A 14,877-nucleotide genomic window follows, 5' to 3' on the forward strand; every position below is an offset into this window, starting at 1 on the left:
GGGCAACAGGAAGTTTTAAAACGTCACATGTCAAGCTTGAAAGCTACATTAGCTGCTGTTGACTCCAATAAAGGAATTGGCCCCTTCATCAAGAAGGGAACAAAATATACAGACTCAGAGACGGTTCTTCTCTACAAAGAAGAGGAGGAAAATAGTGCACCATTTCGAGAAACAAAGTATAGCTGAGGCACAAGACAATACTGTTTCTCTATTACAAGACAGTCAATAGATATTGACGTTCATACAGTGAAAATTTACCTTACGTAATTCCTTTGTTTGTGACGTTTCTTAGTATTTTGCAGTTCACATCGTAATTATGCTGTTGCTATTAAAACTTTAGTTGTTGGCATAAGAATGACTATGACCCCTTATTAAATATGAAGAAATTAATTTAAATCATTGTGGCTGCCTCTTCTAAGGTGTAGAATTTTTTGTTTTTGTTATAGCTTGAATAAAAGAACTTCGTGGTTGATAGTATGCAGAAGTTGGAGAGAAGGAGAAGGAATGTGTCGCTGGCTTGCAACCAGCTACAGTTCGCAAGGTTATGCATGTGTCTACAAAACAGGCAGTGCAGCAAACACTTTAAATATTTAACTTCATACTCTGTGATATTTATTAGTTTATGCCATCTGTCCCTTGCTCAATTAACTCATATGCTGGTGTTTTCCCCATGGTTGACGTCCTGGATTGTTAGTGTCATTTTGCCACAGGTTTGCATACCTGAAACTACAAGTGTGTGTGTGTGTGTGTGTGTGTGTGTGTGTGTGTGTATTATTTACTAAGTAATTTTAACATAACATTGTAATTTAGATGGAAACAAACATCATATCATGATACGTCAGTGTCGTGTTTTGTGAGCATATGGATTGTGCAGCTGAAAATGTACATTGATTAACTGTAAGCTTTTGAAACAGCATTACTCTTATATTACAGGCTATAATAAAATATAAACTGATACCATCTATAGTGAATACACTTTTCCGGTTGATGTGTCTTCCACCTGATGTAGATGAAGTGGATGATTGCTTCATTATTGATGGCGAATCAAATACGCCAGTTACTTGTGCTACACAAACTTTAGATGTGTTGGCTCTCCATTTACCACCAGAAAAACTGTTCACTCCATTGGTATGTATGTCATCAGATTCCAGCTTATAATAGAATACCTTAATTGTACGTCTTAGTAGATGAACCCCAGTGTAATCTGCATAATTTTGTATTTTCTTATTGGCAGCAAGCCAGACTTGCAAATAACATTAACAGTTAGTTACTGTTTTATTCTTTTTTAGATGGAATTTGTTCAGCCGGGTCTTGAAGGGGAAAACATATTTGCAAAAAAAGCATCCTATCTTGCTCTGGCTGTTGTCGCTGAAGGCTGTGCTGAATATATAAGAAATAAATACTTGAAAGTGTTCCTGCAGTTCATTTGCAAGGGTATAACGGATGAAACACCTGTCGTCAGAAATGCTGCACTATATGCATTGGGACAATTCTCCGAACATCTTCAGGTATGGGTTTGTTTCATATAAGAATGGAGAAGGGCACGTGCAAAAATCTGAAGTGAGCTCTGGTTTGTAAAGAAGTTGAGAACTATGAAGAAAGATTATAATGGTTTGTTGCGTCTATCAGTGGAGTATGGGAACCTGTGATCATAGTGCAGTTATTCAAAGGATTTATTACATATGTAGTAGCTAACTTGGTAAGGGCAGTGAACCTTGACCAACATGTAAGTATAAGTCAGAATAGGTGAAACTGGAAACTCCAGAACTCCTCCTGTATACACCAACATGGTCAGTCTTCTACATGAAGTCGTTGTACTAATTTGAACTGTACAGTTTTATCACCACCAACAGAATGACAATGTGGGTCATTTATTCTTCAGCCAGCACCTGAGCCTTTGCCTTTGAAATTCACACCCTGTGCAGTGTGGGAAGTAATATGGGAACAGCAAATACACCCACACCATTCACAGAAAGTGCAAGCTTTAACTAATGTCTTCATTGCTTGTGTAGCATTAAGCTAATGAATGCAACGTGGTTGATTATTTTCCTTCATATGCACTTTCTTAGGATGAAGCGTGTTTCACCAGAGATGAAATGTTCAATAGTTGCAGCAGTCACGTATGAAACCGCACAGTACTTTTGTGATGGCCAGTGAAAACATATTTGTTGAAAAATCAACAACCAGTTGTACAAACCTTGATTTTGTGCAACTGGTTGCCTGTTTTTCAACAAATCTTCTCATAGTTTCTGAAGATGGATGTAATATTAACAACACAAATTTTCAGTGACTACTTGGGTGGGCATTGTCAACAGTTAGTTAATAAGTTATGTATTTTGGCTATGAGCCATTTTAAAGTGCCTGCTCTGTATACAATGCACATTACACACATTATATGCCGTGCTTAAAAATATTGGGGGCTAGTGCATAGTACTAGTATCTGCATGAAATAACACATCATTGAAACCAGCTGATAGTGTGAAAGTAAATGACTGTGATGGTAATATGACAAAAGTAGGAAGTAAAATTCTTTTAAAAAGTGTGGTTGTGGTGACAAATATGAAAAAAACTTAGGTTTCCTTCTTGCGTAACTCCATCAGTATGCACTGTACTTTTTGAGAGACGTAGATGCTCATGGAAAATATCCACCATAACACTATGTACGTATTTGGATCCAACTGCAGGTTCAGCTCACATTGCACAGTTTCCCACACTGGCCAGTTACTCTTTGTGTGTGTGTGTGTGTGTGTGTGTGTGTGTGTGTGTGTGTGTGTGTGTTGTGGGAAGGGCACCAGCAAGCATAGGCCTTCAGACTGTTGCAGCAGTTAGTTCCTTTCTTGTACTACAGTCTCCCATCTCTCTGCTTTCCACCAGTTAGTATCATAGTTTGATGTTGACGCAGCTATTTTTCTTGGTACTGATTTGTTCAGATCATCCATTAAGTTTCATGAAAACTTCTCTGCTGAAGTCATTTTTGGGCTGCCTTTTGAATTTGATTCCCATTTTCAGTATTTTCTTGTAATGTGAATAAGTTGGGGAAGGAAATGTTAGTGTTCACTTACCTACTGTGCGAAAAATCATCTGTCGACAGTTACTATATAAACTCAAATGTATGTTCAAAAGTAAAAATGTTAGCAAACCTGATGTGGTGAAGTTGTCACAGGTCCTCTTGGTAGATCCTACGCATGACAGGTGGATCACACTTCTGATCCCTGAGCTGCTAACGACCCACACATGCCAAGGAGTAGATGCCCATAATCCTGGAGCAGCAGGACTCCCAGCTACTGTTGTGCCAAATGACCTTGGCTGCGGTTTGATGGCACCCATGGGAAAAGTCCTTGATTGGAATTGGTGGTATAGTGATGGATGTTTTGCATACATTAATAATTAAACTAAACCAACATAGTGGCTGTACTAATTTGGCTGTCTCAAGATAGGTGTAGGTATTTCATTGTAGGCAGTTGCAATCCAGCTGCATTTGCTGGCTTGACTACCCCCATAGGAAGAGGGACAAACAAGAAGATGGCAACAAAATAATTTGTTCTGTTTGGTGTGTAGCAGAAAAGATACTTTTAAGGTGATGAAGTCATTAATTTTTGTGGAACAAATGGAAGATAAATTTGGAGCAGATGCATTGTAAAAAATGTGAAATAGGGGTAACTATTGATTATACTTACCTCTGCTGCACAATTGTAAGCACTTCAGACTTGAGAAAGAGTGGGTGACAGATCAGTAATTGTTAATGGACATAAAACTGTGAATGTGGTATAAGGAGTTATCTTTCAGAGAAACTCAACACTTCAGACACAAGAATAGCTATGAACCAATCTAGGATAATGAGCTGTAAGTTTTGTCAGTCACTTACCAGAATATCTGAAACATAACCAAACATAAAGGTGCATTCATCTTAGTTTTGTTGTTGTGGTCTTCAGTCCAGAGACTGGTTTGCTGCAGCTCTCCATGCTACTCTATTCTGTGCAAGCTTAATCTCTCAGTACTTACTGCAACCTACATCCATCTGAATTTGCTTACTGTATTCGTCTCTTGGTCTCCCTCTACGATTTTTACCCTCCACGCTGCCCTCCAATACTAAATCGGTGATCCCTTGATGCCTCAGAACATGTCCTACCAATCGATCCCTTCTTCTAGTCAAGTTGTGCCACAAACTCCTCTTCTCCCCAATTCTATTCAATACCTCCTCATTAGTTACGTGATCTACCCATCTAGTCTTCAGCATTCTTCTGTAGCACCACATTTCGAAAGTTTCTATTGTCTTCTTGTCCAAACTATGTATCATCCACGTTTCACTTCCACACATGGCCACACTCGATACAAATACTTTCAGAAATGATGTCCTGATACTTAAATCTATACTTGATGTTAACAAATTTCTCTTCAGAAATGCTTTCCTTGCCATTGCTAGTCTACATTTTATATCCTCTTCACTTCGACCATCATTAGTTATTTTGCTCCCCAAATAGCAAAACTCCTCTACTACTTCAAGTAACTCATTTCCTAATTTAATTCCTTCAGCATCACTCGATTTAATTAGACTACATGGCATTATCCTCATTTTGATTTTGTTGATGTTCATCTTATATTCTCTTTTCAAGACACTGTCCATTCCGTTCAACTGCTCTTCCAGGTCTTTTGCTGTCTCTCACTGAATTACAATGTTGTCGGCAAACTTCAAAGCTTTTATTTCTTCTCCCTGGATTTTAATTCCTACTCAGAATTTTTCTTTTGTTTCATTTACTGCTTGCTCAATGTACAGATTGAATAACATCAGGGATACGCTACAACCCTGTCTCACTCCCGTCGCAACCACTGCTTCCCTTTCATGGCCCAAAACTCTTATAACTGCCGTCTGGTTTCTATACAAATTGTAAATAGCCTTTCGCTCCCTGTATCTTGACCTTCATAATATGAAAGAGTATTCCAGTTAACATTGTCAAACCTTCCTCTGAGTCTACACTGCTAGTAATGTAGGTTTTCCTTTCCATAATCTATCTTCTAAGACAAGTCATAGGGTCAGTATTGCCTCAAGTGTTCAAAAATTTCTACGGAATCCAAACTGATCTTCCCCGAGGTTGGCTTCTACCAGTTTTTCCATTCGTTTGTAAAGAATTTGTGTTAATATTTTGCAGCCGTGGCTTATTAAACTGATAGTTGGGTAATTTTCACATCTGTCAACACTTGCTTTCTTTGGTGTTGGAATTATTATATTCTTCTTTAAGTCTGAGAGTATTTCACCTGTCTCGTACATCTTGCTCACCAGATGGTAGTTTTGTTAGGCCTGGCTCTCCCAAGGCTATCAGTAGTTCTAATGGAATGTTGTCTACTCCCAGGGCCTTTTTTCGACTTAGGTCTTTCAGTGGTCTGTCAAACTCTTCACGCAGTATCATATCTCCCATTTCATCTTCATCTACGTCCTCTTCCATTTCCACAACGTTGTCCTCAAGTACATTGCCCTGCTCTGTATATTCCTACCATCTTTCTGCTTTCCCTTCTTTGCTTAGAACAGGGTTTCCATCTGAGCTCTTGATATTCATGCAAGTGGTTCTCTTTTCTCCAAAGGTCTCTTTAATTTTCCTGTAGGCAGTATCTACCTTACCTCCTAGTGATATATGCCCCTACATCCTTAAATTTGTGCTCTTGTCATCCCTGCTTAGCCGTTTTGCACTTCATGTCGATCTTATTGTTGAGACATTTGTATTCCTTTTTGCCTGCTTCATTCGCTGTATTTTTATATTTTCTCCTTTCGTCCATTAAATTCAATCTCTCTTCTGTTACCAAAGAATTTCTAGTAGCTCCTTCTTTTTTTTTTTACCTACTTGATCCTCTGCTGCATTCATTATTCCATCTCTCAAAGCTACTCATTCTTCTTCTACTGTATTTCTTTCCCTTGGTCTTGCCAATCATTCCATAATAGCCTCTCTGTAACTCTACAGCCTCTGGTTCTTTCAGTTTATCCAGGCCTCACCTTAAAATTGCCACCTTTTCGCAGTTTCTTCAGTTTTACTCTACAGTTCATGACCAACAGATTATGGTCAGAGTCCACGTCTGCACCTGGAAATGTCTTAAAATTTAAAACTTGGTTCCTAAATGTCTTAACATTATGTAATCTATCTGAAACCTTCCAGTATCTCCAGGCTCTTCCATGTATACAACCTTCTTTCATGAGTCTTGAACCAAGTGTTTGCTATAAGTTACGCTCTGTGCAAAATTCTACCAGGCGGCTTCTTCTTTCATTCCTTACCCCCATTCCATATTCACCTACTACTTTTCCTTCTCTTCCTTTTCTGACTATCGAATTCTGGTCACCCATGGCTGTTAAATTGTCATCTCTCTTCACTATCTGAATAATTTCTTTTCTCACATCATACATTTCATCAGTCTCTTCATCTACAGAACTAGTTGGCATATAAACTTGTAGTCTCTCTTGTGAAAGAAATATCCTTCCAGGGGAAGTTAGTTTTGGTGTATAGGTGTGACATGAAGTATTGTCCCACCACCCGTGTGATGTTACTGTTACTGTTGCTTAAGTTACGGACACACATCATCCTGTTGCACTGCAGACATTTGCTTCACAAAGGCCGTCTTTGCAAACAATAGCACTTGTGTGAATTGTCCAGAACACCATCTTCCAAATTTCCTAGTTTGACTAATATTTAAAAATGAAAAGAATATAAAATGGTTGACCATACTTCATTTACTGAAAAATATGATTGTATTCATCCAGTTGACTTCATGACAAAATAAAGCCAAAGCCACAGCTATTGTTCCACCTGTCTTAAATTTCTCAAAGCTACCTCTTACACCTACCATAAACAAAGAACATGCAACCAGAATGAAAAGAAAAATTAGCTGAAAGAAAAGTCTCCACCCCTATTGACTTCCATTTGTACAGAGACAACAGGAGTCTCACGATGGGTAGATCAGAAGATGCTTCATATCCCTCAGACAGCAAAAGAGCAAGGTCTGCTCCACAGCTTTATCCTCCCAAAATGCAGCAGAAAGACATTAGAGTGGCAATCACACCATAACATGTATGGTAACTGCCTCTGTCAGCACATATTAGTTGTGCTGTGCGGTTGGTGCAGTGGATAGTTTTTTGGATTAGCATGCAGGTTGTCAAGGGTTCAATCCTGGGTTGGGGTGCATTTTTTATTTGCTAATTTCATTCTGACATTTCATACTGTAATATACATTGCTTCTTAGGCCACATGTACCCTAAATTTAAAACATCGTGTAATGCTGGACATAACAAAATGTTTAGGCAAACAAGAAATACAGTTGAAACAAATGACCTGTCATGGGACAGAACATCTAAAAAAAACAATATCAGTTTAAAGATGCTAAAGATGATAGCACAGTACAATATCCATTATCTACTTTTCATTTATAGTACATGTAATATGAGGGCTCAGATGTTGCACATTAGTAACCAGTGACAATAATAATGTCCATATTAATGACTGCATTACCTTCACAACAGAATATGTTATCAGAACAACAGATGCTCAAAGCGACCTTCCTGCACATCCAAACAATGCACAACCTGCCGGATCATATAGCTCTGGACCCTTTGCAGCAAAGCTGTGTCCACAGTAACAAGAGCAGCATGAACACGCCCTACCAATTCTTCCACATTCATCGATGGAGTAGAGTACACATGCTCCTTCAGATGTCCCCACAGGAAGAAATCCAGGGGATTTAGGTAAAGTGAAAGTGGTGACCAACAACTGGACCTCTATGTCCAAACCACTTCCCTGGAAATGTTCTGCCCAAATACTGTTGCACATTAATTCTAGAGTGTGGAGGTGCACAATCTTGTTGGAACTATATCCTCTCCTGAACATTTAGTGGAACATCTACCAGCGCATGAACCAGATATTTTGAGAGGAATGTGTGATACCTTCATGCAGTCAGGCATCATGTAAGGGCCCAAGCACCTCACACCCAATATTTCGACCCAGACGTTGATACCAAAGCGGACATGATATCCACGGTCGTGGGTGATGTGCAGGTTCACCTCGCACTATTGGTGGTCATTGTACATATTGAAGACACTGTCATGAGTGAATGCTGCTTCATCTGACCATATTACGGTGTACACGAAGCCAACTTTGGCTTCTTGTTGGAACCATTCACAGAATTGCATCCACTGATAGTGATCTACAGGATACAGGTGTTCCATGAGAGCATAATGATAGGGGTGCAGCCCATGCTCATGCAGCACATTGAAGACCGTGCATTGTGAGACAAGCAGCTGCTTTGCTATGCTACATATACTTTGCTGAGGTTCTTAGAGTATGACCTCCAGAATAGTTTCCTCAGTAGCTGGAGTACGGCAAGTCCGTGGACGACCACTGTCACGCGATGATGGAAGGAGAGAACCTAACTCCAAGGCGCAGCTCCGGATGATGAAACACATTTTTATCTGGATGGCATCAATGAGGATATCTAGCAGCATATTCACGTGGAGCAACACCAGCCTGGTTTTCAGATGCACGTAGGACCAGAAGAATATCCACATATTCATCATTTGTGTATGCCATATGTCTGCTACACTGGTTTAAAGGTTTACAATGAGAAAATTCAATACGTTTACGCATGTACATTGGAGTCTGTCATGGGTGTGTTACTCCGCTTGCAACTAATCCCTGTCTGGTGGACAGAGCATACAGTGTAAACATACTGTCTGTCCTGTGCGCTGTTCCACCTAATTTACATTACCCCTCTGACATATATTCTGCAGGGTTCATCCCAACACTGCTAATTGTGAAATGTTCGGTTTCGAATTACATTGTTTCCTTAATGGTAATAGATGTGATGTTTCCACAATCCCATCTATATAATTAATGATGATGATGATGATGATGATGATGATGATGATGATGATGATGATGATGATGATGATAATTGAGATATTTACTAAACATTTGGTTACCAGACTCGATGTTGAAAGGCATAGTTAGTGGGACCATGGTGATAACACATACAAATAGTAACAGAGTTTGGACATTATTCGCAAAGCACATTGCTAGTCCTACTGGCAGTGTAAGACCCTAATGAAATGTAATGGACTTGAAAGAGGCAAGAATAATAGTTGGTACTAATCTATGGGCCAGTGGAGGAGGGTACAAAGAAACTAGGTTTCACGCGACGTGGAAAGGGCTTCTTTCAGAGCTGACCAATCTTCCATTTTCACAATGGTAAGTGCAAATGTTTTCTAGAGGACCTGTTGTAATTGCTGTTGACAATTAAGATGCCAGATACCATTCCAAATGACTACATTTACCAAATGAAAAACATATGCCTCAACCCATGATTGAACTATTGATCTCCTGTATGCTAACCCAAAATTCTATCAACTGCATCAACTGTACAGCATGACTAATGTGCTGACAGAGGTAATCGTCATAAATTTGGTTACAGTATTGCCAGACTGCCACTCTTTTACATCCTTTTCTGCCGGACGTACTCGCCTTAAGAAATTTTCTGACAGACATTTTTTGACACATTTTTTTTTTTTTTATTGCTGGCACATAAGGAGTTGCACTGCTAAGCGTGAGTGTGTGAATTTAGCCCCCCTCCCCTCTCTCTCTCTCTCTCTCTCTCTCTCTCTCTCTCTCTCTCTCTCTCTCTCTCTCTCTCTGTGTGTGTGTGTGTGTGTGTGTGTGTGTGTGTGTGTGTGTGTGTGTCAGATGCCAAAAAGGCAGACATTATTGCATGCTTGTCCTGTAATGGAATCCCTCATCTACATCTACATTGATACTCCGCAAGCCACCCAACGGTGTGTGGCGGAGGGCACTTTACTTGCCACTGTCATTACCTCCCTTTCCTGTTCCAGTCGCGTATGGTTCGCGGGAAGAACGACTGTCTGAAAGCCTCCGTGCGCGCTCTAATCTCTCTAATTTTACATTCGTGATCTCCTCGGGAAGTATAAGTAGGGGGAAGCAATATATTCGATACCTCATCCAGAAACGCACCCTCTCGAAACCTGGCGAGCAAGCTACACCGCGATGCAGAGCGCCTCTCTTGCAGAGTCTGCCACTTGAGTTTATTAAACATCTCCGTAACGCTATCACGGTTACCAAATAACCCAGTGACGAAACGCGCCGCTCTTCTTTGGATCTTCTCTATCTCCTCCGTCAACCCGACCTGGTACGGATCCCACACTGATGAGCAATACTCAAGTATAGGTCGAACGAGTGTTTTGTAAGCCACCTCCTTTGTTGATGGACTACATTTTCTAAGCACTCTCCCAATGAATCTCAACCTGGTACCCGCCTTACCAACAATTAGTTTTATATGATCATTCCACTTCAAATCGTTCCGTACGCATACTCCCAGATATTTTACAGAAGTAACTGCTACCAGTGTTTGTTCCGCTATCATATAATCATACAATAAAGGATCCTTCTTTCTATGTATTCGCAATACATTACATTTGTCTATGTTAAGGGTCAGTTGCCACTCCCTGCACCAAGTGCCTATCCGCTGCAGATCTTCCTGTATTTCGCTACAATTTTCTAATGCAGCAACTTCTCTGTATACTACAGCATCATCCGCGAAAAGCCCCATGGAACTTCCGACACTATCTACTAAGTCATTTATATAAATTGTGAAAAGCAATGGTCCCATAACACTCCCCTGTGGCACGCCAGAGGTTACTTTAACGTCTGTAGACGTCTCTCCATTGATAACAACATGCTGTGTTCTGTTTGCTAAAAACTCTTCAATCCAGCCACACAGCTGGTCTGATATTCCGTAGGCTCTTACTTTGTTTATCAGGCGACAGTGCGGAACTGTATCGAACGCCTTCCGGAAGTCAAGAAAAATAGCATCTACCTGGGAGCCTGTATCTAATATTTTCTGGGTCTCATGAACAAATAAGGCGAGTTGGGTCTCACACGATCGCTGTTTCCGGAATCCATGTTGATTCCTACATAGTAGATTCTGGGTTTCCAGAAATGACATGATACGCGAACAAAAAACATGTTCTAAAATTCTACAAGAGATCGACGTCAGAGATATAAGTCTATAGTTTTGCGCATCTGCTCGACGACCCTTCTTGAAGACTGGGACTATCTGTGCTCTTTTCCAATCATTTGGAACCCTCCGTTCCTCTAGAGACTTGCGGTACACGGCTGTTAGAAAGGGGGCAAGTTCTTTCGCGTACTCTGTGTAGAATCGAATTGGTATCCCGTCAGGTCCAGTGGACTTTCCTCTATTGAGTGATTCCAGTTGCTTTTCTATTCCTTGGACACTTATTTCGATGTCAGCCATTTTTTCGTTTGTGCGAGGATTTAGAGAAGGAACTGCAGTGCGGTCTTCCTCTGTGAAACAGCTTTGGAAAAAGGTGTTTAGTATTTCAGCTTTACGCGTGTCATCCTCTGTTTCAATGCCATCATCATCCCGTAGTGTCCGGATATGCTCATAATTTGAGATGTATCAGAACAGAATTGTAGGTTTTTGTCAGTGCCTCAAGCCTGCATAGTGCCCGAGACAGATGAAACCACAAAGCAGCATGGACACTAATGTTAAGTTACCCCCATACCGTTCTTGCTACAACCTAGTCCAGCCGGTACGGACGTGAGTGTAAGCATATATTGTGGAAAAGGACAATACATTTAAAATTGCAGATGTTATGGGACTTACACACAAGGCAATAAATGGCATCTCAGTGTCTGCATGGGCAGCTTGTGTAAGATGTGTAAAAAAATGGTGGGCTGAAGATTGACGGAAACTGGCAAGGACACAATTATAGAACGTTGCTTTACAAATCTTGCTGAATGTGAGTCCTCTACATTGGACAGCAAAGATGATGGATAGATTTCTTACAGTGAAGTATGGAAACATTAATTACTGGTACATAAGACTTTGACTATCTGCAGGTGCATTAAAAAATATTAATACCTTAAGTAGTCATGTTTGTCCTTGTAATAATGCAGTTTTCTTTGTAAGTCGTATTTCAATCAGTCACAGAAATTATGATATTGTATCAGATTGCACAATGAAAGGAAATCAGTTGTTAGTAACCCATTAAATGATCTGTTTCTGATACCCTTAAGATCATACATTTTTAAAGGTTGGAAATGCTTCAGATGTATTGGATCACAGTGGTTGCTTAATGTAAACAATGCAAAACTTCATTTTAAAACAAAAGAGATTGATATCGTTCAGAAGGTGAAACACTAAACATAGACAGTATTTAAAGGAAATAATTCATGATGATTGTGTGCTGGTGCACCAGCTATCAGATTGGGTGAACTGGTGGATGCAAATTAGCAGCACAACCACCACCCCCCCTTCCCATCTGTGCAGAATGTGTGCCACACCTGCATTAGTTGCTATTCTGGATTCTAGCAATGTCATAAAAAACAACTTAAATATCCCAGTATGTGTGTGTAATGTAATTGTATATACAAAAACTCTACTCACCAAGTGGCAGCAACAGAAAACACAGGTTAAAGTTATAATGCCAAGCTCTCAGCCAGTGACGCTTTCTCGTGGCAGAAGGGTTAAAGAGAAAGGAAGAGGGGCTGACAAAAAACGCTAGTAAGGTTAAGAAAATGGTGTGAATTAGGAATACTATGACCCCCAACAGGAATTCAACCTTTTAATCCTATACAAATCCCATTACTTAATAAAGCTATTCTTTTAGCCTCAGGGGTAACCGTAACATGAGCACACCACAGCCTTATGGAATCTTGCTCAGAGCTCCAGGTCGAGAGAGCCTTACCAGATGGGGTGGAAAGGAGAAATAGTTTGGAAATTAGACTGCTGAAAGGTGTTTGGTCTGACATCCATGTCCGAGAGAAGTGTTTTCTTCTCATCCCATCTGGTAGGTCTCCATGGACACAGGATTGTGGGTGACTTTTCTACAATACTTCCCATTTACTGAACCATGTTAGTACTTTTCCTTCGTCACTCTCTCTACCCCTATAACTTCTCTGCCAGAATAAGGAGCCACTGGCTACAAAAGCTTGCACATTATCATAACTGTTTGTTTTCTCTCCTGTTACCACTGATTAGTAGATAATTTAGCTATCCAATTGTATTAAATATTCAGGAATTACTAATATGTATGTGTTTTTATTTCAGCCTGATATAAGCCAATATGCATCAGACTTGCTGCCTGTTTTGTTTGAGCACTTAGGCCAATTGTGTGTGCAGTTGCAGCAAAGTGGGAAAGAACCACCAGGCCTAGATAGGACTTTCTATGCATTAGAAATGTTTTGTGAAAATTTGGAGCAAGAAATACTACCTTACCTTCCCACACTAATGGAAAGATTGTTTGCAACAATGGCAAATACAAACCTACCTCATGCACATGAGCTAGTGCTAAGTGCTTTCAGTGCAGCAGGTATTGTCAACAGATAGTTTTACTCATTAGCAATTTATGATGTATAGAAATGAGTGTTGATTATGTGTGTTGCTGTTGCAATGTTTACACAAAGCCAAGAGCTAGTAATTTACTTCAATAGTATATGGATAGGAACTTCATCCTTGATAACATCTGAACATTGCTTTCTCCAGTCCTACATTTTGTAATACTTACACATAAAACCACATTTGAAATAAGCTGATGCACAACTGCTGGTAGACTTTGTTAGCATGACACTTATCACTTGTACAAAGATTAATGCATGTTACATTCGTAAGACAAGGCCCTCTCATAGTGCATGACCTCAATGATAAGATTGCAGTTCCTTTCTAGAGTGCTAGTATCTCACGCTTACAGCAGTATGTGCTTAATTTTCTGTTCCTATACTAATATAATCTGTAGGCTTTGTGTGGTGTAAGAGATTTATATCATTAAGTAGGTCTTCCAATTTTGTTTCCTACCATGAACTATTTGTACATTGTGTCTTTGATGTATATTAATTTTTTCCAGCAATAGTGGTAGAATTGTAACTTGCTAGAAAGTGAGTCCAACACTTTGACATGTCATACTCATCTGATGACAACATCAAGATGTCACACTTCATCAATGAAATACTTAATTTTTTTACATGCTCAATAATTACACAGTATACTAATTACACCTTAAGCTGTAAATGTGTTTAACATGTTTTAAAAACAGATTTAATCAAATGAAGAAAAAATATTGTTGTTAAAGTGATGTAATAAATTGGTTTATTGTGTGATGTGAATTACTATGAAGTTATCTTTTCCTTACGTTTTTGCGATTAAATGTCACGTCAATGGATACCATTAATCTGTATTTGTATTATGTGTGCTAGGGCAGCCACCTTCAGAGCTGTCGTCGCTTAATTTGCTGAATAGCTGTTAAAAGTATTGGACAGATGCAATAGCATAATGTGCTGGTACTGCCTTGGACATATACACCTTACCTCTACCCATAAGAGTGAATGTGCATAAATAATTTAAATTTTTCTACTTAATCATCATTCTGACGTGATGCATTTTGTTTAGAAGAGATATCTCCCAAAGTTATGGGAATTTGTAATGATGATGCCGAGTCTACCCTTGTCAAATACTTAAATTTGTTTAGTATTTTGTCCATCCTCAACAACTGCTGTTGCATATAACAAAATAAGTGACCAGTTGCATAAAAGAAATGTAATTTCCTTACTGGTTTTGGGCACTTAGGTAACTTCTTCAGAAAGTTATACCTATTGCATTATTGCGAATGTCAGCAGTAAGATGCATACAGCAAAATTCCGTAGTCCTGACTGCGAAGGACTAAGTTCTTATTAGCCATAAACATTATTTAGTTATGGCTGAGGGCTTTGTGCCTGGAACCAGTAAAGAAATTAAATTTTTCGTGTGCAACTGGTCGCTATATTAATTTTTTATATAGTGAAACCCCCCTTTTACACTTTGTAAGGGACTTGAAAAATA

General features: G+C 39.5%; 1 protein-coding gene across 1 annotated transcript in view; it reads left to right on the plus strand.

The window, feature by feature from the left end:
- Window positions 1–14,877, plus strand: part of LOC124612750 (importin-4-like) — a 112,830-nt gene that overhangs the window by 43,874 nt on the left and 54,079 nt on the right. Inside the window, exons 6-8 of the mRNA XM_047141141.1 lie at window positions 934–1,128; window positions 1,290–1,508; window positions 13,114–13,375. Coding sequence (XP_046997097.1) covers window positions 934–1,128; window positions 1,290–1,508; window positions 13,114–13,375 — 676 coding nt within the window. The remainder of the gene's footprint in view (window positions 1–933; window positions 1,129–1,289; window positions 1,509–13,113; window positions 13,376–14,877) is intronic.

Source organism: Schistocerca americana, chromosome 4, assembly GCF_021461395.2.
Source record: "Schistocerca americana isolate TAMUIC-IGC-003095 chromosome 4, iqSchAmer2.1, whole genome shotgun sequence".
Lineage (NCBI taxonomy): Eukaryota > Metazoa > Arthropoda > Insecta > Orthoptera > Acrididae > Schistocerca > Schistocerca americana.